Here is a 25,087-nt window from a genome sequence, read left to right as displayed (position 1 = left end):
TAGAATTAGCATGGTGCAGTCAAGGGAGTACTGAAGGCTAAATCAATGCATCACTCCCAGGGCCTTGGGTATGGAGATGAGAGGGCATAATGCGACTTCTGGTGCCAAACCTCATATCATGTGTCTAACCAGGGTCTTTCTGCAGCACTCCCCCAACGGAAAGAGATCACCTTCCTTTTTCAAGGCCACAGATAATACAGATAATAGTGATGAGTTTGGGAGTAACCTGCTAAAATATGCATCCTAACAATGAAATAAAGTTGACACTTTCAAGTTTTATGTGCACATTTTTTTGAGTTACAGTACACAAAAACACTGATGCCTCTGGTAGTTGCCTGCTTGATACAAAATTACAGTCAGATTCCTTTTAGTTTTAGTTTAGGAAACAGGGGGAAGCAAGAATAACAGTTCTGTTTGAACATAACATTTACCAGCACAGCACTGATTGCTGATTGATTATGTGAAGAGTAAAGATTTATTTTGCGCTTGATGCATTGGTTTCCAGGAGTCTTCTTTTCACCGTGACGTTGCAAGGGACCTCACATAGACTCAGTGTCCCCATGTCATATGGCAAACTGCCTGCTGGGGGCTGTAAATTCTTACTCCCCAGCAAACACGCACACGCCGACCTATTGCTTTATATTTTGTTACCTTACACCAGTATGCACCATTTGTGACACGTGCTGAAATCTGTTAACCACACTAGGGCAGCATTCAGTTATTATGCAGTCGTTTGGATCATTAATGCCAGAAAATTCAGTTGGTTTATCGAAGACAACACTTGGTGTAAGACCTACACAACAGATGTTCTACATTTTCACTGTGGACAGTGTATATTCAAAGCCAAAGGAATTACACATCATGCCTACAGATGGATATATCATAGAAAAAAATTATCCTAAATGGGCAAATACACATGTCGATCAGGAGAGCGTTCACAGCAGCGCATATACACAGTGCCAACGAGTTCTCAGCAGTGTTTGCAGAAGTATAATTAGCTAGTTAATACGTCAATTTGCCCAAAAGCAACATTTTGCCATGATAGGCTACTAGTGAACTGCTGCTCATTAAGGCTGATTCTCTTTGAATTTGGCTCTCGCCGGAGAGAACATGCGCAGTGTGCAGCGTACTGCCTTCAGTCAGTGGAGCAGCTGTCCAGGGTTTGGAATTCCAACATGGCAGAGGCTGTGGTCAGTCTTCCCCTCACTAACTTGGAATGGTTTCAAATCGTGAGCAGCCACGCTTAACCCCAAAGAGCCATTCATCTCCAACACTCGCTGGATCGATGGTACTATAAACCCTGACGCTGCCCTGTCACCTACACAGGTAAGTCCTGTTATGTCTATCAGTGATGCGAACAATTAAAAAGAGAAACGGAGCAGCTCTGCACGCACAAATATTCGCAGAGAGACGGTGTCGCGCATCACAGAGCTGCAGCGCAGTCTGTGGCCAGTCATTCTGCATTCTTCGAAGCAAAATTACTGGCCACTGCGTTAGAAAATACCAAAAAGAAGGTTATGAAGTTGGATCGACTTTACAATTAATATTCAGCTCTCCGTTGTTTCAAACGAAGGTTACACGCACGGCTGAATCCATTCTCCAAAATAACTTCCCTGCAACGAGAAGTTTTTGCATGTCAGCCTGAATAAAACTTGCCGCGATAACCGCAGGCGGGTGGTTAATAGATGGGTTGTCATTGCGCTCTTAGTGGGACAACTGCTGGCAAGTAATCTATTTTAAAAGTAAAGGGAGGGGGCATCACGCTGCTTTAGCCTCTTCCTCTAATGGGCGGCATGAAGAATGTGTGTTTTATGTCATCCACAGTCTCTCACATGCTTCCTATTCTCTTGTTTAAACTCGCGCAAGAAGTGACAGCCTCCAACCGTGCCTGTGTGGCTTTTGCGTCTCCGTCCAAGGCTTTTTTTTTTCTTTTCTTTTTTTCTTTTCTTTTAAAAAAACATATATATATATATATATATGACTCTCGTTATGCGTTTTTCTTTGTTTTTCTCTTTCCTAATTATACGGTCTAAATGAATACCAGCGGGAAGAATAAGGGACCGTGCGTTTTGAAAGTTGTGAAATCCGATAGCTGAGGAAAAAGTGGCTGTAATGAGAAGCAACCTTTGGAATTCCTCCTCGTGAAAATTCCGTTTCTGCTGTTTTCCCTCTCCTCTTGTTTTTAGGCTTGAAGACATGATCACTAGCACCAGTATATATGGTATGTTCAATTTGTAATTATCCTTAATATTTTTATTTTTAATTGTCACATTTGAAAAAAAAAAGAAAAAAAAGGCTTACATTGCAGTAAATGTGTTTTGGTTTTTTCTTTGTGCATGTCTCGTTCATCTTCAGAAGTTTACATGATTTAGGTTAAATAATTTAATGACTGTAGTTCAGAGATGAGGGCACATTGTGAGATTAATTTTGTACAAGTGGCATTATCAATTAAGTTCAAAGTGCCTTGTGTAGGTTAAGAAATTCGCCCCCATTTTAATTGGTTTGGTTTCTGTAATTGACATACTTGATGTCCAGTTTTAATTTTTCTTTGTCCTTTCCCTGCTTTCATTTTATTGCATGCATAACTCTAACAATTTGACTTCTTTGACTCACTCTAACAATATGACCACAGTCGAGATAATGAATTTGTAAGGGTTACAGATTTGCATTAAGAGACCCAATTTCAAAGCTATAAGCATTTTTTATGTGGAGTCTGATTTTATGTTCTAGTTTAGCCACAAATACAAATTTCTGCTCATAAAGAATTTTCTGAAAAATAGTCTTTTTAAAAAGTAGTTTATTTTAAAATTTATGGCATGACATTGAATTAAAGTGATCTCTTTAAAGTTGTTACAAGATAAATGTATTGTCATGGTTCCACAGTAACCAGGTTACATCACAAATATGCTATTGTTTAATGAATATGAAGCATAATATAAAATAACTAGTACAGCAAAACTACCAGCAATACAACCCTGCTGTCCTGTTTGAATAATACAAACACATCATCAGATGTAGCCTCAGTTTAAAGGAAACACACATTGTTTTATGATTAGCTGCCACAATCCAAAAAGAGCTACTAGTGAAACAATAGTGTTTCCTCACAAATTAGTTCATAAGCAATGTAAAAAAAAAATTTTTTAAAAAATGCTGCCATTTGTGATAAAGTAGAAATGATTTGTGAAAAACCAGTAAATGGACGCAAAGTCAGTGAAGTAACAAGTTGTGTGCTTTCTCTCTTTTGCAAACACTTTGTCCTAAGTGAACCTTTTCCACCTCCATAGAACAATTTACTTAATTGTGTTCGCACATTTCATTTGCATGTTTTGCTTTGAGAGGAAATTAACATCATCAGCAGTGAGCTGAAGTATGTTTTCATTCCTCTTCAAAAATAACAGCATTCCAGCATCCGTCACTCAGTGGAAAAAATGTACATTACCTCCACGTTCATTATGTTTGAGTGTTTGGTTGTAATGTGTTTTTTTTAAAGTGGGTATTAATTTTGTCGGTTTGATTTTTTTTTTTTTTTTTTAAATCTTTTATTTTATTTTTATGTTTTTCATATTTATACCCCTGTGCATGTGTGGTAGATATTATTGTAACACAGACTTTTGGTTTGAGCTTCTCTGACATGGATACTGGCTGAGACAACACTTTGCTTAAAGCATTAAAATATATTCAATCTGTAGCCACAGCTTGTACTCTAAATGTCATATACAATGTACACGATCTTCAAATGTACCATTTCCTATGTTGGACTTGTGTAATTTAACTGACGATTAAAAAACAAATTATAACACATGCATTTTCCTGGTGGTATGTGTTTACACCTGCAATCTAAATTTTGTGGGAATTATGACTTCAGAGGTGAGAGTGAGAGTTTAACATTGGGTTTATCTTGATACATTTACAGTATATCTGCACATAAAATGGCCCTTTTATTCGCCTGAGCATACTTATCAGAATTCAAACTCTGGAAGAGTTCCATGTATGAGCTCCTGCAGCGTGTTAGCCGATTCTTGCAGATCCTTACTTAACCCCAGACACCTCTGTTGTGCATGGAAAGAAGCTGACAGCTCTGTTTGTTTCTGATAGGATAGCACTTATGATAACAGCCTAAGCTGCTATTTGACACAAGTCTCAGTTTGGACTCCTGTTTTCATCGCCCTCTTTACCTTATGTCACACATGTTCACACTTTTAAGAGTGAGTGTAAAGCATAACAAGAAGTTGCATGAAGTAAACTAAATGACTGCATTCACTTTGTGACAGAGGGATATAGAAATATTGACAAAGGGATTCCTTTCTGATGGTGGCCAAAGAAATAAATCTCTTGTCCACAAGGCAGTGCAGTGTAATAAAATATATATTTTTCAAATCGTACTTTAAACGTACATTTGGCATTTCAAGCTATTCTTTTTTTATTTGCTTGTGTTAATGCTGCTTCTTTGTGTGTGCTGACAGCATCAAATGAATCAAAATAGGTTTCCTGAAATATAGTGTAAACAAATTAAAGCAGAAGGTGCATCCTTGATTTATTGTTGAGCACATCTGTAATTAAGTAATATAAGCACATCAACTTAAGGCAGAAATAACTATGGCTGTGCATCTTGTGAATGCTTCTTGTCCTTGTGAATCAATTTAGCTTCTCTAAATGTTCTGTCTATAATCTGAAGTCTGTAACACTACTAGTGATCACTAAAATTGACAGCACGATTTAAACCATTACCTTAGGGAGGTGGTGTACGGTAGAACTGACACTTTATATATGCACTAATCATGACAATTAAAGCCAGCTCCTGAATACCTTGAGCTGACTCTCTGTAAACACCCCATGGGATGTCTGCAGGGCTTTTGTAAATAGATGAAATGCTCATCTTTTCAGACTGATCTATTTGTCAGTAACTAGATGAAATCCCATTCAGCCCCTTAACTACAGTATGTTGTACCAGATCAGTGCAGGATTGTCATCTTTCAGAAAATATGTTAAGTGGTGTCTTTCCTGTTTTTCATATAAAAAGCAAGGGAGTCCCCAACGGAGTAAGACTCAAGCCAAAGGGACAAAAAAAAAAAAGGGACAAAAAACCCCCCCTCCAATCTTTTAACGTGATCCCCCTCCTCTCTCTTTGTCTCTTTCTCTGTTCGTCTCCTCACTTGTATCCACATCTCTGTCGTTTCCCTTATGGCAGCTTGCTATGTTATCTGTGTGTGTTTCACTCTGCACTGACAATTCTTGCAGTGATTTAAGTTGGACTGCATTAGAAGGTGGAGGCAGCTGTCTGTTGCTATACTGAGGGACGTGTTTGCTCTACTGCAAAGATGAAGGACCGTGAATCCTTGACATCCTCCCTCTCTTCCCTCCTCCTCCTCCTACCATCTCATTTAGACACAGTGACTGTCTGCTCAGACTTGTTTTTTTTTTTTTCCTCTGAGTGACAGCATATGGCATAGACATTTTCTAAAATGCATGTGCCTACTATTGGCTGCTTGTACTTACCCTTCATATGTCTCCTAGCTACGGGCCTGTCACATATTTTTTTCTAATCCAACAAAATACATTAATGACATTAATTTAGTTTAATAGATAGTAATTGATCAAGCAAAGCTGGTTTTATATTAAAGAAGGTAACAGACATTTAGAATCTGTGTTACTACTGTCTGTAATTGAAATAGTCCTTTTAGAGTTCTTTTTTTATTGTAGCTTGTTTTATTTTTTCAATCAAAAAAAAAAAGAAAAGTGCCACGGTGATTTTGTGTGTTTGTGTGTTTGCAGGTCAGCCAGCCTGTTTCTCTTTGTGTATGTCGAGGGTGGACGCGCTGCCCTGTTCTTTCTTTAAAGATACTGATCCCTAACATATGCATCCTATAATATCATTATGATCCATACCATAAAGCATAATCTGATTACAGAGCTTAGGATTCAGCAAATGACTAATTATAATGGCAACACCTTCACAGGGTATGTTGCAGGGGCAGGTTTTTTTTTTTTAAAGCTATCACTGCCAGGTGTATTATTTACACAGTATAGCATTTGTTACCTTAAACTCCTTGTTCTTCTCATTTCCAACACATTGAAACAAGGGCTTTGTTTCACATCCTTCACATGAGGTGCCTCTGCACTCATAAGGAGAGAAGGCAGTTCAGCGCCTGTTGGGGATTGGCTAGAATAGACAATTCCCAGGTGTACTAAACTAGGTTTAGCACTAAGGCTTTTAATCTGGACTTGTAGGAGATTCATGTGCATTCATAGATTTGCCTCTGTAATTATCATACCCCCAGTGGCAGCCAGAGAGATGTTTGCCTAAATCACTGATGTCCTCATTACGCTGTTTACATTTTAATTAGTCGTGCAAAATTCTTTATTTCTTACTGACCAGAAAGATTTGGTTTATGACCAGACTGTTTCGTGGCTTTTTCTGAATAGTGTCTGCATCTCGCAAGGAGAACTGTCGATTTCCCACATTTTTCATCTGTTAATGTAGCCTTCTTTACATCCCTTTAATGTGTTTTGTAATTATATTTATAATACAATTTTTTAATTGATTGACTGAGAATGTCATTCAGGTGCTTTATGAGCAAGGTCTGAATGAAGAGGCAGTAGACAACTCTAGGTGACCACTTGAGGATGTTATTCATCTCTTGAGAAATAACAACATTTTGTCCTTATGACTGAATCTGCTTCCATAACTTTAATTTATTTCTTTGGCTCGATAATTTACTGCTATTCTGAGGCAGTGAATACTCAACACTCAAGGAGTATGATTAACAAAATCTACAATTCCATGACTTTTGAAAATAGATGGCACTTTGAGCTGTCATTGTGTGCCTGAGTACTGTTGCTTATCACTGAATAACCTTGGTGAAGAGTGGTGTTTGTTCCTGTCCTTCTTCCAAGGTGTTTTCTTTTTTGTGTGTGCTGTTGGGGAGTTTTTTTATTGTGAAAGAGGAGCAAGCCTTTCACTAAAAGATAAGAAAAAAAAACTCAATATTTTTGCTGTATTGAAATTCCTCTTGTGTTCTCAGTAACCAGTGTCTGATTAAACTGGTAATCAAGGCCATCATTCTAGCCACATTGAAAGCCCATGCATGTAGACAACCTTAAAATACTATTTCATTTCACCACATTTGTCAGAGTCATTATAGGTTATTGCTAATAGTAAAATCCCTACTTCTTTCATGTAAATTGACACATTTGTCTCGGTGTTGGCTTGTCTTAATCAATATTTAATTGTGATAACACCTGACTGCCTTTGATCCTACTACTGTGATTCTAAATGTAGCTTGTTCTAAATTTAATTTAGATTACAAAAACTGTCATTTTGAATACATTTGTCTCAGACTAACAGTGTGTCAAAAGCATTATACTTTGCAGTTGTCATAATGACAATATAATAGTGTTATAATTCATGGACTGGAATACATGCTTATATTAACTTCAAAATTTATATTCAAGAGCATGCGTGGATTTGCTCTGAATATAAAAGTTCATCTTTTGACTGTTATTTTTTTTTCCATCCCCCCTTTTCATCACACCCCAGGCTAATTGTCTCAGATATCAATTTGAGGCAATTAGCTAAAACGATGATCAGATGAGATGTGAGCTTTCAGTGGTTTCCTTAAAGTTCTCAGCGACTCATTCATCCTCCGTGGAGTCCGGTGGCTGGCGGGCTGGCATTGTGCCAGGAGCTAGCAGAGGGAGCCTTGAGTGCCAGGGTCGAGAGCATGCGTTGAAGTTTGCCTGATGATGTGGAGAGGAGGGAGATGAGGATGAGTGGAGGGAAGGGGAAGGGAGGATAGAAGGTTGAGTATATGCTGCCATGAAGGTTTAAGGTGTCAGGCTGCGGCAAAGGCAGCAGGTGCCTGCAGTGACACTGTAGTGCGACCACAGCGGTCTGCAGAGAAATAAGCCAGGAAGTCTGGACATGTGGGGAGGGAAAGAAATAAAATAGTTGCTGTGTGATTATTGTTTAATAATCCATATAGATAAGTTAAATTCATAAAGCTGTTTCTAACTCTAAGTGAATAGTCGTGGAAAGCCTTGTTGTCTCTTATATGCCCTATTTGACAGTCCCTCTTAGAGTCCGCCTGGTATTAGATTAATTTAAATCAGGAGAAAAGGGAACGCAAAAAAATGAGCGTTCGAGAGTTCAGCATCATCACTGAGCTTTATGAGGGCTGACACTTCTTTTGTGTTCATTATCAGGAAATCACCTCAGGGAGTCGTGTTGACTTTGCATGGTCTAAAATAGCTGTTACAGTGGACTGCCCCACGCTCGCTTGCTCGCTTCCACTGCAAGTATCTGGGGAGGCAAGGTGGAAATGCCAAACGAAGGTTTTGCTGAGAAAAGCTAAACATAGTTGAAACTCCCACTTTCGCAAAGGAAATCAAGCCATTTGTCCATTTGTCTGTCTAGGATGTTGCAGTCAGTAAACAAAAGCTTGTGTTCTGTTTGTGATCCCTGTGTGTAGTCTAGTATTATAACTGTAGACGGCAGAACGGTTTCATACTTTTAGATCGTGTTTGCTGTGGCCAACTCAGTTTGCTCACAGACTGTCTTTTCCTAGGTTGCAATAAAAACTAGATTTTTATTGATATATCTTTACTCTAATGTTGTCCTTTGAAAGGAAAATATATTAATATTACATTATTGTTGGCTTTATTCGACCTGCGCACACTTTATAGCAGAATTTCTATATGGCACACAACAATAGTAAATTCATTTACTTGGAGCGTGATGTTTCTGCAGCACAAACCCCTGACTGCATCGCCTCTCCCACATCTTTAAATGGATCCCATGAGTCTTCAGCTCTGTTGTTTCCATTATTCATTTCAAAACTTCCATGTAGCATGGAGAGGCTAGAGGGGTGAAAAATAATTTTGTGTCTGAAAAAATTGATGTAAAGCAAAGTCACTGCTTCATGCAAAGTGTGCCATGCCTTGGGAGCTTGTGAGCTGGTGTACTGTAGGAGAAGGGAGTGTTTTGGGCAAAGGATGGACTGTATGTGTGTCTGAGTGTATGTGCATGCCCGTGTGTGTCTGTGTGTGTGCCTGTCAGTCTGTCAGTTAGGCCTAATGTGGCTCCCTAGAGGTACCTGGGGGAGACCCATCTAGCACCCAGTCAGCCTCTGCTGGCGGCCAAGTGGTGACAACGGGTTCCCACAGAGAGAGGAAGTGTCATAGTATGTATGTAAACTAGTGACAGATGACTGGAGACATGTGGCCTGTAGACACTGGGCCTGAAAGTAAAGCAGTCTTGCTTCAGCTTCTTTTCTTTCTTCCCACTTGAGACCTCCGAGAGTGAGCATCAGGCTCCACAACAGTGCGGAATACAGTGACAACAGTTCAAAGATGTGAATAAAAAGGATGCAAATCATTTGGCATGAAAAGACACATGCTATGTGCAAAGGTTTTGTTTGCCTTTGAAAGGCTATAGCAAAGGAGTGAGGAGTTTTTAGTGTGCAGCGCTTCAGGCAGCTTTTCTAGGCCACAGGTCATATGGGTCAGTGTTACACTCCCTGCAGCCTCACTTCAACCCTCGGTCTTGAAATAGAACATGCAACGTCACCCAGCCAGGAGGGAGGTAGATTCCAGACCTCAGTGGCCACAGGCTGCACATGTGGAATCTGCTTGTGTAGTTGACCCCAAGTGTTTGAAAGTTAGAATGCTCCCAGTAGAGTATTGTTATTTCATGCATACCCAAATGAGCGCGGCTGTACGATCTGCCTTCTACAAAGTGGACCAGTATACTTTACTGTATGTTCACTCTGTGCACCATTCATCAAGGGAGCTTACACTAGCCAGAGGCAGATTTATTTAACTATCCACACATAACCTGCAAGAAAAGGAAAAACAAAAAAAACAAAGGGAAAAAACAAACAAAAATAAAACTGATAAACAGAAGAGTAAAATTTTTCTTTTTTTTTTTTATTGCACATTTCTGCCAGAAGGACTTGTGCCTATTTTCCTCTTTAAAACATTGATTGTAATAAAATAAGCAGCACATGGATGATGAACACAAGAAGAGTGCGTTTAACAATCAAAGCTGTTTTTTTTTGTTTTTTTTTTTAATTTTGGTTGTATCAACCTAAATCAGATTAATTATAATTTTAGGACACAGTAGTTGCTAACAGAAACTTAGACATAAGACACAAGAAAACAAATTATTGAGTACATGCTCATTCAGGCTAGTATTTCATGGAAAGACTTAATGACCAGTCTCAACTTAATGCAGGTGCATTGTAACAGTATATGCAAATGAATTAATTTATATAACATTAATTAAACTTACATTTTTAAAAATCAGTTTTTAATTTTTTTTAAGCACCTACATATATATAGCAAAGTTTGAAAAGATTTTTGCTTCTTGTTCTTTGTCTTTTGTTTTTTTATTCCATGCTCTTTATATAGTTTGGAGCATTGGAGGAAGAATTTTTGCACATGGTTACAATAGCAGTAAGATGAACAGTTGTCAGTGTAAGTACTTGACAATAAATATGATTCACAGTGCTGCTGTGTGTTATGGATATAGTAACATGCATCCATTTGTTAGCTTGGATATCGAACTCCTGGCCAGTTTTCTTACAGTTGACCATTGGAGAGAAAGCTGTATGTCCAAACGACGGTTTTGCTTTCTGTCAAGGGAAGGAAAATCTATCAGCGCTGATGAGTTCGTGCTCCATCGAATATATCCATGCCAAACTGTTTATTGTGAGCTCCAATAGTGCTATTGTGCTATTCTCTAGTCCGTGCGGTCCAAAGACCCAATTCACATTTCAGCAATGCGTGACCCTAGGTTGTGTATATTGATGAGGGGGATTTGTTTCTTAATAGAATTGTGTCTAATTAATTAGCTTTAAATTGGTTGAACTCTGAACATGCAAATGCAGCACAATGCGGAACAATCATTACTTTAAACGGTATAAAGAACTGCATATTAAGTCAACATAATGAAAATGTGGGAGATCTTTGTGTGTTTATCCTGTTTGTGATACTTTGTGCATTGTAGAGCATAATTCACATCTTTGAACCTTCCTGAGGAATGGATTTATAAACCTTGAAAAGCGTTAGTTGAACAAAGAAAATGCATAAATATTTTAAATGTGCACCTCTCAATTTCTATTAATTACCTCATTTATTTTTCACAGTTGCTTTGTGACACAGATTGACCTTTTTCTTTCCTTCATTTCATAATCTATTAAGGAATGCTCTGGAATAATTCGCATTTCACATCCCTTTCCGCATTCATGTCTCATTTATGTCAAAACACTGATCTCTCTGAAGGCTCCCAATCTCCCACTTTCCTCGCAGCGGTTTACAATTTCTTGCAATGTTGTGTCGCATTCATTTCTGCCATTTGTAAAAAATTACACTACTGTGAGGCGATTACAACAGTACCCTGCTTCAGCATGGATATAGTTGCAACAGTCATTTATACAGAATAAGCGCTTATACCAGCAGCCACAGATATCTGCAGCTACATGGCGTTATAACCCTGTTATAACCCTTCAAGACCAATTAATGATTTTGATGTTTGCAAGACTTAAGTTGCTTGTTAAAGAATTAGCATATTTCAGAGCTTCATTAAAGTTCTACAGTACCACTGTGTTGAGCATTTTAAGGATGTATACAGAGGCAAGTTTAAAATAATGCAAATGAATGCTAATGTGGGCATTTTCAATTAGCCAAAATGCCTTTTCTTTAATGTTACCTTATGTCCAAAACCATATTATCCTGCTATTGTCACATGCAAAAATTGATTTACATTTTTTTGTTTTGTTTTGGATTCTTTTGTTTTTTTTTTTTTTGTATTTTATTGTTAAATTAAGAAGATTCAAACATGGGATTTGATGGAGAAATCCTAATGCATAACAAGGATTTCGGTGTGTTGTAAATTGATATCAGATTCAAAAAGTTTTTTTTGTTTTTTTAGTTCTTCCTTCATTATTTGTGTCACATTGAATTATAGAGAAAGTGATATCAAGGCCAGTTTGAAAACTTACAAAACTGTTGTTATGAACTGTAGAAATTTATTCCTGAAGCATGTTGCAGAACACTGCATGAAAGAGCAGGTTGAAAATCAGGTTCACTTAGTGTCTCTGCATATTACTCAACAGGTGTTTCTGTAAAAAAAAAAACTGAATATACTTGGAGATAAATATAGTTGTCCTCTTTTTTATTATTTATAATAAGTTCTGGATGCTGGAAGGAGGAATGGATACTTCATAGTTTTGCTTGTTGCAGTATTTATTTACTGTTAAGTGAATGTCTCCTTATTATCACTTCAAACCACCATCACATATATATGTTCAGTGAGAAAATGTATGTTCAAACCAATTTAAATATAACAATTATATTAAGCAAAAATAGGATTTGTATAGAATAGTGCATAATATGTCTACAAGATAATCAGCGGATTTGCTTTGACTGTGCAGCTGCAATAAGTGCTTATCTAGGTAGGTTGTCTTGTTTTGTCACTTTAAAACCACTACCAAAACCAAAACCACTTTTTTTTTTTCAGAGCATTGTTTTCATCACATGCATAAAACTTGTAAATTCCATTTGAATTTAAACATACTTTTAAAAGCAAATGCTGTATTGCATTTCCAGGGTACTGTGCTCACCATGCCACCTTAGCTCTTAGAAGCCATTGTTTGCCAGTGGGCGAACCAATCTCCTGGACAGCTCTTTCCTTGTAAAAGTTCCCCTTCACTACTTCACTTCAGTAACTTTATTACAGTATAGCTGAGAGATTTCTATTTCATATTGACCTAAGATTGCTTCAGTTGTCTCATTTCACCTTTTGTCTGGCCTGTGTTGGAGAAGTGACCTTCTTTGAGACTTGCAGTCGATATCACAGAATGCTTCAGAATGCTTCAGTGAAAGGCTGACAGCAGTTACAGGCAAACATCCTTTTTCTGTTCACTCGGGTATTTTCAATTAGAGTTTAATTTGAACTTTTAATCACTTTAATGTGTTAGAAACGATAAATAGAACAACAGATGTCCTTGGATTTCTATGTGTATGCAAACAAATTGAGCTTTTTATTTCCATAAGTGCAGATGGATTTAATTCTGTAGGGAATTACTTCAGGCAAATATAAATAAGTTTACGCTTTCCTTTTTTTTTTGTTTTTTGTAAGCTCTGTCATAGTAAAGTGAATAATAAATATTTTGTTTGAGGAAAAGATTGTTTCTCCTTTGCATCTGTTGTGTTTTGTTATTATATTTTTGTTTGACCAGTAATGTATAGAAATGGACAAATCCATTAGGCAAAAACTACAGTCTAGAGATCTGAAATAGAGCAGTGGTCTTTCGGCGAAAGGTTAAAGTATTAAAAACCGTAACTGACTGTGTCATTAGGGAGTTTTTCAAAGGGAAAAAAACAAAAACAAAACCTGTACCTGAACACTATGAAGAATGATTTTTTTTTTTTTTAATAATGTCATTGCATTGATGTCTTAACCAGGTTAATATGGCTATAAAGTGTAGTGTTTGGAAGTGTGAAGCAATCACAGTTGTGAACTGGACCAGTGAACAAGATAATCTGTTAATTTCCAAAGGGGCTTAGCCTGTTGGTTTGTAATTCAGATGGCAGGTTTTCAGCGAGGCTAGGCCAATACCTTACAATAAAACTCAAGTGATGAAAATCCTAAAAATAAAATGAACCCAAATGAATAAATAAATAACCAAAATTTACACCTTCCTGTTTGCGTTTTCTCCATGCACTAGTTCCTCTTTGACTGGGGAGTTTCTTGGGGTAACAGGACTTCAGGGAATGAAAATGTTACTGAATAGCTTTTGGTCAATGAGCCTTCGTGTAGCAAGGTCACAATCTGCCTCTCTTCTCTTTTGAAGTGTGTAAGTGATCCCTTGAGAAGCAGAGTAGCCAAGTTCATATAGACTTGCAAGATCACTGCTTCTACTGTATGTGGGCTCTATGGTTAAACAGGCTTCACCCAGTGCTTGAGTTCAGTGACTGTGTTCTTTTGGCTAACAAGCCATTTGAGTATTCATCAGTATTATGCACTACAGAACACTATGAAGGCTCTCTCCTATAATTGTCTTAGTTATGTTCATTGTATAAGTTTTACTTGTGCATGGAGGGCTGTTAGTTTAGCATATATGCGGATTTAGCTGTACTTAGGGTAGTAATGGAAGATGTAGCCTCGGGGGCCTCTTGGCCTGAAGACTTATGGTTTAATGAGCATCACTTAGACAAAGAAATGACAGCTCAGAGAATCTCTCAACCTCATGATTTACTGTATTACAGAGAAATATGAGGAATACATGTTAGCCTAAAGCCAGTTGAAGTTATTATTTAGCACAAAAATCCATGGGATTTGAGAATACACACCAGAGTACACAGCAAAAAGGCATTGTGCTGTTTGAATTTGATTTACACTGAATAAAGTTAAGCATATGATATATGATTACCAGATAAGATATGAAAAAATTTGCTAATTCTGCTGTATTGAAGGTTTGTTACAACCGTTTGGTTGCAGGTATGAAGTGATGGATCTGAGCTTGAGCAACCATTTTTGGAAAAATAGCCTCAAACATATAGTGCATGTGTCCCTACATTCACACCCATAGGAGCTTTAGCAGGGAATACAGAACAGATGACCTTTCTGACCTTGCTATGGTTACATTAATAAATATGCAGTCAAAAGAAGCTTTGAATTCTGGTTCAGGGCAAAAGATGAAGAGTTTCCCTATTTTTAAATTCCATTGTTTTGTTGAGCCATTAATTTACCCAGATCTTGTCCTGTACAAACTATAACTCAGTCTAGTTCTTCTCTTGCTCCTCTAATAATTATGTTTTTATAAGCCGAAATCAATGATTATCCATGCCAGCATACTGGTTTTGCTGGGTATTTTCTGGAAGTAGGGTGCAGGGTTTTCTTCCATTCATTCTTTAGCAGGCATGCCTCAGGAGTGCCAAAGTCAAGTGAGTGCTGGCTGTTTAAAATGTAGCTGTCAAGGCAAGCAATTTGACAATCCTGACTGGCTTATTGTTAGTCTTTAGAAAGCCTTCACTAGACCACTAATTTTGTGATCAAGAAACTGGTGTTCCATGTCATGATGCCAAACAAATATTGGAATGGACAGATTCAAAGGTCTGGACCCACACAGAGTATACATGTTTTAAGCAGCAAAGTTGCTGTGATTGGTGGCATTTCTGTTGGATAAATGATAACTGTTGATGTGAAGGCTTTGGTGTTAAATGACTGCTTTACTTTTAGTTAACGTACAACTTGCTAGCTCAGTAATAGTGACCACAACTACTTAGGCCACTTTGTTTAGGTTATTTCTACAGTGATGACTGCATTGGCAGCCGGTCTTCTAGTATTGCAATGGTAATTTTATTTCTGGTCACAATAGTTTATTTGTACAGCTAGTTCACATCTCTGAAAAACAGACCACATCAGTTTTTCCAATAATGTCACTAACATGCCAGGTTCATAATGGCAATCAAGTAAGCTTATGTAAAGCCTAATAAGCAACCAATGCATTAGAATAGGGGTGTAAAACATGCTGACTGGGACCTAGAACTGGCTCAACAGAGGGTCCACTTTGGTTCACCAGATGACTTTGCAATTTATAAATTGTTTCACGTAAAATACTATTGCTAATTATTTCTAAAAATTCTGCATGTGAAGATTTTATTAATTGCAATGTACTTGTAATGGCAATTCAAAGTATCCTCAGCAGCCAGCTGTCTATACACTAGCTAACACAAGTCAGTTGGTGTGTAGATGTGTGGTTGTCTGTCTCTCTGTGTTAGCCCTGTGATGGACCGATGACCTGTCCGGGGTGTAACCCACCTGTGACACCTAGGACAGGCTCCAGTCCTCCCACGAACCTAAGCTGGATAAGCAGTCAAGAAAATGGATGGATGTTATTGTCTTGAGTGAATTCCTATTCAAGGCCACATACTATTTTACCCACCACAGACAATGTCCCGCAGTGGGGGTAGTAGTAGTTGCAGTTTGGTTATGTGTTTTTATGATAGGTAGTGATTACATGGGACACCACTGAGAAATGATGAAGATGAACAGTGAATTCTTTGTGGTAGGTTAGGATGCCTGAACAGAGCGAATTGAGATCCTATAGAGTAAAATGAATTTACTGTGTGTGTTAAGCCTTTGTTGAAGCACCCTTTTGCAGGTGCAAAGAAAAAGATGACTTTGTAGTTATGTGTGAGGGAGGTAGGATGTCTATTTGCTGCTCTTCCTGAGAGGAACTAGCAGTTGCAAGGTCCATGGAAAACTGAATTATAACAAAAAAACAAAAACAGAGTTAAGTCTTTGTGTGATTTGTACACGATTAAAATGATAACTAATCTTGGACCCCCAAATTTCATATTAGATGACTTTGGACATATGTAAGAAAGAATTGTTTATAATTTGTGCCATAAGTTATTATAATGACATAATTAATTTATATGTGGAATGTATTCCTGCTTCCTATATGATGGAAGTTATAATGTATTCCAAGATAATTCTATATCGATAATATTCTAATAGCCCTATATTATCGGATTCTTTGTTAATTGATAACATCATTAATTGATTAACTAATGAATGACATTGTTTCTAGTTATTTGAACTGTTGTAAACAATTGTAATAAATGAAGTAAATACATGTGATCAGGCTAAAGTGAGACACCTTTTCCCACATTCAGTGTCATCTAAAATCTACAGAGAGAGGTTTTCTAGACATTTAGTATAACTGCTATAAATAACTAATCTCTTTTCACTACATTGAGATGGTGCTTGCTCTGTTGCAATGGGTTTCAAGCTCATTTCCTCCTGTATGATTGTGATTGCAAAAATGGTCTTTCAAAAGGAGCTATAAACATACTATAAGCACATTGTATAGTCATTTTCCGCCTTTTAAGTTTGAAGTAGAATAGGATCAGCTGGGATCATTTGACTTTGATAGTGTGGAGACATGTAGTAATTTGCTGCCATGGGTGGACAGACTGAAATGTATAGGCACCAGCCTTGAAAAAGACGGTGACTGAGGAAGGCATATCGTCTCTAAATGAGGGGTTAAATGGCACCCTGCCATCCAAAGATTGGAACTACCGCCACATAGAGCTCTAAATTGAGTTTAAATAGTCTTAACTTGATATGTGAGATGAATGACTGTCTGTAGCCATACCGATTACCATTTCACATTGTATTAGAATGTTTTGCCCCACCCCTACTTAGAATATCTCCAGTGAATTTGAATATGAATATCAGCTTGTTTTTATTTATAAACATAATTACTGTCTGTCTGCAATATTTTCACGCTTGTCAAGTAGAGAGCTCTGTGTGCAGAATAAAAGCAAAAGCTCCCATAATTATGTTTACGTCCAGCGATGAAAACCCCAGGGTTGTAATGATCAGTAATTATAAATACTTTTCAGCATGTCTACTGCCTCAGCTGGGACTATTGTGTGGTGTGAAGTGCAGAGTTTGTGCAGCTTAATTATGACATTGTACATGACTAAATGTACCAGTCTGCTTTAGCTCTGCAAAACACTTCCAGTGCATAATCACACTCAAGTTTGACTTTAAAGAGCTCATTACAGTTAGTTTTCTAAAGAGCGGCTTATTAAACACAGTTACCTAATAAGCATCTTTGGTGGTGCAAATTGGTAAAAATGGTAATGAGTCTGATTAGGCCGCGTTTCAATTACGACAGCTTTCACCCCCACCCCCCCACCACCCCAATTTCCCCTCCCCCAAACCCAAAAAAGAGGAAGGAAAGTCCAGCTCTTTATGCTTGGGAACCCTCCTGGAAGGCATTTTGCTTTCTCTCTCACTCACACTCACACACATAGACGGAAAAAGGAAAAGAAAACCACTCTGCCACCTCTGTGCTTCCTTTCAGCAGCACAGTAATGAATAGAGAATTGTGCAAGCGGTGGTCCAATTTACGCACTAGGAAATTGGATGGACAGAGTGGAGGCCCACGCTTGTTTGCTTAAAAACGGCCTAGGCTACCAGATTAATAGTTCCCAAAAAGGTCAGCATCTCTGTTTCATCGATGATGATCACTCAACCAGAAATTAAACATCATAACGCAGCATAGCATCACGTGCAAAATGTATTTTATCTTCACCTGATCTTCTTTGATGATATTGTGTATATAATGTATAATGTATAACATAACCTGTCAGGACATCACTTCTAATGAGGTTGCTTATTCTACTATTTTTGTGCAGGACAATGATGTCTTTTGTCAAATAAATTTTTATTGTGGGGTCAGTCGTAACTCCAAAATATGTGTGTTCTTACAGTGATCATCTTAAATATGCCATACAGGATTATTGAGACCTATGAATTAACAAACACAGAAAAGTCTAACAAAGCCCTTATTTGTGACTGGCTGACGAGTGGAATTTGAGCTCGAGCCCTGAGGCTATCTGAAAACATTCCTCTAATAGAGTACTCTGTAATTATACCATTTCAAATAAGGACAAAGGAACTTGTGGATGTTGTATTTGAATTTCTATGAGGGTAGAATAAAGAACAAGATTGTAATATAAAACCATAGTAGGAGCGCATTATATTCATTTGCTATGTGTGGGTACACATGAATTTGTGGCTCTTTATGGATTAGTGTCTACATGTGTAATTGATTGCCTGTCTTTCTGTATGTGTATAGCATTTATGAGTACTCATGCTGTCTCTTGGGATGCATTTATCATCCATTCCATAACCTTTGTCTTTATCAGACTATTTCAAAGTCTGATTCTTGCTAAAATACTATTGTTTATAAATGTCTCAGTATAATTAAACTGGCTGATGTACTGAAAGCACCCAGTTATACCAATTATGAGAATTTGTATCGTGTTGCTTGTGTATGTAATAGCCATTTATTTCACTACTATAGTATAATTCAGTTACACTTGCATTATGTATGCATTTCTCTATATGGCAAGTTTTTTTTTCTAGGTCTAAGTTATTTTCTATGTAGAAAGTGCAAATCTACTGTATTTTAGCAGTGCACTGTATTTTGATAATCTTGAATGGTCTCCTTTTATAAAATACTTGATGATCAGTGATCTCAAGTACGCTTTGCTAGAAGCACTTCTTTGATTGTCCAAAGTGGCACATTGTTCAGAGAGGATTAGCTGTAATAGAAAAAGCTCATTCAATAAGCTGTGTGCAATTTTGTTATTGACAAAATGTGCCTTGAGTGTTAAAGAACTCTACTGAATGATTTTTCAGAGCCCATCATCATGATACTTGTGGATACTGCAGTGGTAGTTGCTGTTTTACAAACATGGTCTTCATTATGTGATATTTTCCTCAGGAAAAATATATATTGTACAGTTAGTTTAAAAAAAAAAAAAGGCATAGCAAAGAAGGAAAAAAGAAAACAGGTGTCAGGCTGTGATGGTAAAATATTTTTTTCTTCTGTAAACTCTTTAATTTGCATTTGACCACCTACAGACCTAGAAAAATAGTTGATCTGGAGGATAATGGGTGACTAACACAGTAGTGTTAGTCAGTGATTACTTTTGAAATTCTCAAGAGTGTAGATGCATCATTCTCTTTAGTTCATTAACATTAGAAATATTTGATTGAATTGACCTTTTTTTGTATGGTTTTGTGTTGGTGTGTGACACCAATATTTTTTACATTTTATTGTTTCTAATTTTATTGCTTATTCTTTATCATTGTTCTCCATAATAATAGTATTTGGTTTTACGTGTCATTATCTGCATATTGGTAAACCTTTCTATTCAACCACATTATGGCTTTGCTATTTTTATGTATAGGCTTTTTGCCTCAGGTTTTCTTTCCTTTATCATTAGCTCGGATGGTTGACAACCATGTGAGCTATAGCATGGATCTCTTTGACTAAAACCATGTAAATTAACACAATTAGTGCAGCATCATCCCGCTAATTAGCTGCCTTTGTCTAGAGTTGCTGGTGGGCAAATGGCTGGGAGGGAGTCAGAAGGGAATCAACAGCATTTGTAATCTGGACAGTAGCTGCATGTTGCTTAAATCCTGTGATGGAGACTTAACCTACTGAAATATACAGTATATCACTGCAGTGCTATTCAGACATTCTAACAGGCAGGGACAGTTTAGTTGAATGCATCCTCTCTCATATCTTGTTCTGGCATTTGGTCAGATTAGTGTTCATGAGAGATGTGTGAGACTGTGTACACTATCAGATTGTCTTGAGCTGTAATCTCTAATAGTCTAAATTCTTTGGGGGTATAGTATATCCTCTGATAATCCCAGAGTAATAGATGACAGCATGAGTAAAAACTTTTATTTGCAGATCGACTTTAGTATTTAACTTGATTATTTCTGTCATTCAAACCTTTAAGTCTATATAGAGAGGCTGGGGAGAAAAAGACAAGTGAAGCATGTTTTTCCCATCCTCACTCTGCCGATGAGGAAGCAGTAGGCAGACTTGATGTGGATGTAATTCATGCTGGGCTGAGGGGTTTGTGTGATGAAAGCAACAGAGCGCTGCCAAGGAAGATTGCTTTGCTGCTGTCCTCCAAGCAGATTTGAAACTGTCTCAGAATGCCTCAGATGAGAGTTGGATTATAGACTGACCTGCAATGTCTGTGTCATTCTGCTCTGTGTTGGGTGGATTACACCACCGTTACCAAGTGTTGGGTCCCACATCCTCATAGTGTCTGTGATGTGTATTCAGATATTGTTGTCTGTCATGTAAGAGACATTTAGAGATTATGAAGCAATTTGTATGAAATTCAGATATTGTAGAAAACTAATTTTAGCCCTCTCAGTACATAGGTTAAACAAATGTCTTTTTTTTTTTTCCTTTGTAATTTTTTTACCACTCATCACACAAAAAGAAAAACACTTATGGACTTTTTCACTATGTTTGAATGTTTCACTATAGAACATTTAGGAATATCAGATTCTTACATTTAAATGATGATGAACCACAATTCAGTGCTTACATTGACATATTTCTTCCTTATGTGGAATATCTAGGTCTAAAGATGCAGTGGACCCCAGAGCACACACAATGGGCAGAACAACACTTTGACATCTCATCCACTACCCGCTCGCCAGCACACAAAGTAGAGGCCTACCGGGGGCACTTACAGCGAACATACCAGTATGCGTGGGCAAATGATGACATCTCTGCACTGACTGCCTCCAATCTGCTTAAGAAATATGCAGAGAAGTACTCTGGGATCCTAGAAGGCCCAAATGAAAGAACCCTGCTGTGCTCCTACTCTGATAGCGCTACTGGACTCATGAATGGACGAAAGTCAGAGAATGAATCCTGGCAGGAGGGGATTTACCCAATGAACTGTGCTCCAGATGTTATATCTGTGAGCAAAGCTGGAATGACAGCTGCCCTACCCCCTACAGATGTGTCAGCTAGCATAGGCAGCTCCCCAGGGGTGGCCAGCAGCTTGTCTGAGCCTAGCTATTCCAGTAGTAACTGTGGGAGTCACACAGCCACTACTCTCCACTCGGGCCTTCCCTCTCAGGAATATACAGCCAGCTACAACGGCTCCTACCTGCATTCTAGCTACAGTGGCCAGAGTACCCCCGCCCTCCCATCCCCACATCCTTCTCCTTTGCACAGTGCTGGGCTATTACAACCCCCTCCCCCGCCTCCTCCCCCTAGTTTAGTACCAAGCTACAACGCTGGGTCTCCAAACCTTCCCAACTACAATTATCCTCCGACAGGGTATGCTTCGCAGACTGCAGTTGGCCCTGGTTATAGCCCTGGGGGAGCACCCCCTCCTTCTGCTTATCTGCCGTCTGGTATTGCAGCTCCTACACCAATCCCTCCCTCTACATTGCCTGGCTATGCCTACCAGTCCAATAATCATACCCCAATTGCACCAACACCTTTGAATGGCAGCACATCCAACTCATTAAAACGAAAAGCTTTCTACATGAGTGGACATGGAGATATGGACTCAAGCTATGGTAATTTCAGCTACAACCAACAGCGCTCTGCACAGAGCCCCATGTACAGAATAGTAGATGGCAGTGTCTCAGATTCAAACAGGGGCAGTGGCTTTGAAAGAAATGCTGAAGCATCATCTTTAGCTTTTAAGCCAACCAAACAGCCAATATCTTCTGATCAGCAAAGAAAATTTAACTTACACTCTGGCAGAGCACTAACTCCTCCATCGTATGGCTCAACCAAAAGCTCTGCAGGTGATCTTAGAACTAATGAACCCTACAGCAAGTTTGAATCTCCCATCATGAGCGAGCAAACTGAAGAACACAGACAGCACCTCTCTCACTCCTTAACAGGGTCTGACATAGGTACAGCTACCTCTTCTATCCATGCTGCAGAGGAACAGCTGAAGAACAGTGATTCCAATCTGGTGGAGTTGGTAACCACAGAAATCCTTCAGCAGGGCTCCCCAGTGGACTGGAGTGACATTGCAGGTCTGGATATGGCCAAAGCAGCCATCAAAGAGGAGATACTATGGCCCATTTTAAGGCCTGATATGTTCAGTGGACTTGCCACGTTACCTCGGAGCCTCCTTTTATTTGGACCTCAGGGAACTGGTAGGACACTTCTGGCACGCTGCATGGCCAACCAACTGGGGGCTGCCTTTTTGCGATTAAGCAGTTCAGCACTGGTGACCAAGTGGTTGGGAGAAGGGGACAAGATCATCCAGGCTTCTTTCCTCATGGCACGTTGTCGCCAACCAGCAGTAGTCTTCATCAGTGAGGTGGACCTACTGCTGTCAGCCCAGCTCAGTGAGGAGAGCCCTGTGAATCACCTGAAGACTGAGCTTCTCATACAGCTTGACAGCATTCTGACCTCTACTGAGGACCATGTTCTTGTGGTCTGCTCCACCAGTAAGCCTGAAGAGATCCCAGAGTCTGTGCGGAGGTACTTTACCAAGAGATTGTTAATTCCCTTGCCTGATGGGACTGCACGCCATCAGATAATCAGTCAGCTGCTCTCACAGCATAACTACTGTCTTAGTGACAAAGAGATGTCACTACTGGTTCAGAGGACAGAAGGCTTTTCGGGACTGGATGTGGTCCAGCTTTGTCAAGAGGCTGTTGTAGGTCCTCTCCATGGCATGCCTGGTACTGACCTGTCAAACATCCACCCTAGTCAGATGAGGCCAATCTCTTACCAAGACTTTGACAATGTGTTTTGCAAATTCCAGCCCAGCATATCACAAAAAGAACTTGATATGTACACTGAGTGGAATAAAATGTTTGGTTGTAGTCATTGAAAGGGACCCATCATACACAGTTTCTTTAAAACCAGTTGTTGAGTACAAATAAATGTTTAGCCTTCAGTGAAGAAGCAAAAAAGCCAAACAGTGATGACATGAACATGCTATATAGAGTAAAGGAATTTTCCTTATGAGCTTCAGACAGAAATTGTCAGTCTGGACATCAGACTTTGGTTAAAAGCAGAAAAACACTTTATATGGCTAAATCCATGTGTTCACTAAAACTCAAACAACTTGGAGAAGATGCCCCACATTTTGTATATACATATATATATTTAAATATATATACTATTCTGCTAATCTTGAGATTTAGTTGCTATCAAGTGCCTGAGGTGGTGCTGTTTAAGTTTTTTGTTGTATTTTTTTGCCTCACAATCTTCATTGGTGAAATGTGCTAATATAAAAAAAAAAAGCTTTACAATGTGACAAGACCTTGCTTTCTCTTTATTATTGAACAGTGTTCTTCAGCTGTGTATGTTTTGTGCTCTCTGTGAACACTTGTGGTTAATTTGAGCTGAATTAAATTTACTGGCATCATTTTAGTTGGGTTTCATTACCTCACACAGGTTTTATGTGCATGTAAGTCATTTACTTACCATAACATTGGTATATCCATTATTTATAGGTGGATCAATAGGATTTTTTTTTCAGTCAACTTATATTTGGTTGATGAACTAGCCTCTCCTCTATAAATTGACAATTAAAAAAAAAAATAGCTTTGGTGAATTCAATTTGAACAATAAATTATGTAATTCTTGTTGAAATATCATAATAATAATTCACAATGTAAAATTCTGCCATTTATTTCTTTTGATGCTCTCTATTTGACAACTCAGGAAAGTGATGATGATGATGATATGTCTAGTACCTCATAAGCTTGTATCAAAGCACTACACAACACACAAGCATTTGGCTTGTATTTAAAATCACATCATTTAACCATGAAAGGCTATTTAATACCTCAAAAAGCTTGAAACAAATCAAAAAGTTTCCTGCAATGAATGTTTGAGAGTAATTCTCATTTATTTGTTTAGGATTCTTTAACTTTTGAATTCGTTTGAAATGGAAACTCGTCCTATGATCAGACTTTGAAAAGAATGGAATCATTGTGTATCTAGAATTATAGCCTTAAAGAAATTTCTCTTTGGAGCATTTTTTTTTCCTTTTTCCTGTTGGCTATCGTATGAAATACCTTCATTTACATCAAATACAATGATCCTATTGTTTAGTTCCCTGCTTGCAGACACAAATGCTCAGCTTGTGGTTATGTAGAACTGAGAGAAATACGAAAGGTGTAGACAAATATCTTGGGGTTGAGAAAGACAGCTGCCCCAAGCTATTTCATTCCATCTTGCTGCTGTTTTATCATTAATGAAACCTAAGGATTATGTATAGCCCAAGTTCCTTTCTACCTCAGTTTGTTTGTTATCTCTGAAAGACAAATTCATAAGGACAGCAAAATGTCAGCACCTATTCTGCTTGTTTGATGAGAAAACCCTTTGAGAGAAAACAAAACAGTATTTTGTTTTGTGAAAAATCTATTAGCTTTACATTTTGATAACTGCCAAGAATCTTGTTACTCACCATATAATGTACGTAAAGGGGAATGCCACTGAATGTCAGGTTTGTGATACACTATGCCTTTGCCTTAAGGACAATTTGGTCTGTATTATTGTTGTTGTACCTTGTTAGACCCCTGAATCTGTGATATCTAATAGAGACATGTGTAAGTCTGCACATGTTCTGTCTTAAAAAAAATAACTCCATTATGTCAAAGTTTACTTCTGCTTCTTAGGCTATAGCTGTAACATCCATTAATTGAGTGGCATTCCTTTTTAGGAACATTTTTGAAGGCTAGTCTTAC

The 25,087-nt window shown here is 38.2% G+C and overlaps 1 protein-coding gene across 1 annotated transcript; it reads left to right on the top strand.

Annotated features, from left to right (window-relative positions):
• Positions 1 to 1,282: 1,282 nt before the first annotated feature.
• fign (fidgetin) lies at positions 1,283 to 23,465 on the top strand. The gene is made up of 2 exons (XM_030758836.1): positions 1,283 to 1,326; positions 20,984 to 23,465. The coding sequence occupies exon 2, from the start codon at positions 20,992 to 20,994 to the stop codon at positions 23,218 to 23,220; it is 2,229 nt and encodes a 742-aa protein (XP_030614696.1). The 5' UTR covers positions 1,283 to 1,326; positions 20,984 to 20,991; the 3' UTR covers positions 23,221 to 23,465.
• The last annotated feature ends 1,622 nt before the right edge of the window (positions 23,466 to 25,087 follow it).

This window comes from Archocentrus centrarchus, chromosome 21 (genome assembly GCF_007364275.1).
Source record: "Archocentrus centrarchus isolate MPI-CPG fArcCen1 chromosome 21, fArcCen1, whole genome shotgun sequence".
Classification (NCBI taxonomy): domain Eukaryota; kingdom Metazoa; phylum Chordata; class Actinopteri; order Cichliformes; family Cichlidae; genus Archocentrus; species Archocentrus centrarchus.
Note: the sequence above shows the minus strand (reverse complement) of the source record. Positions and strands in the feature narration are given on the sequence as shown.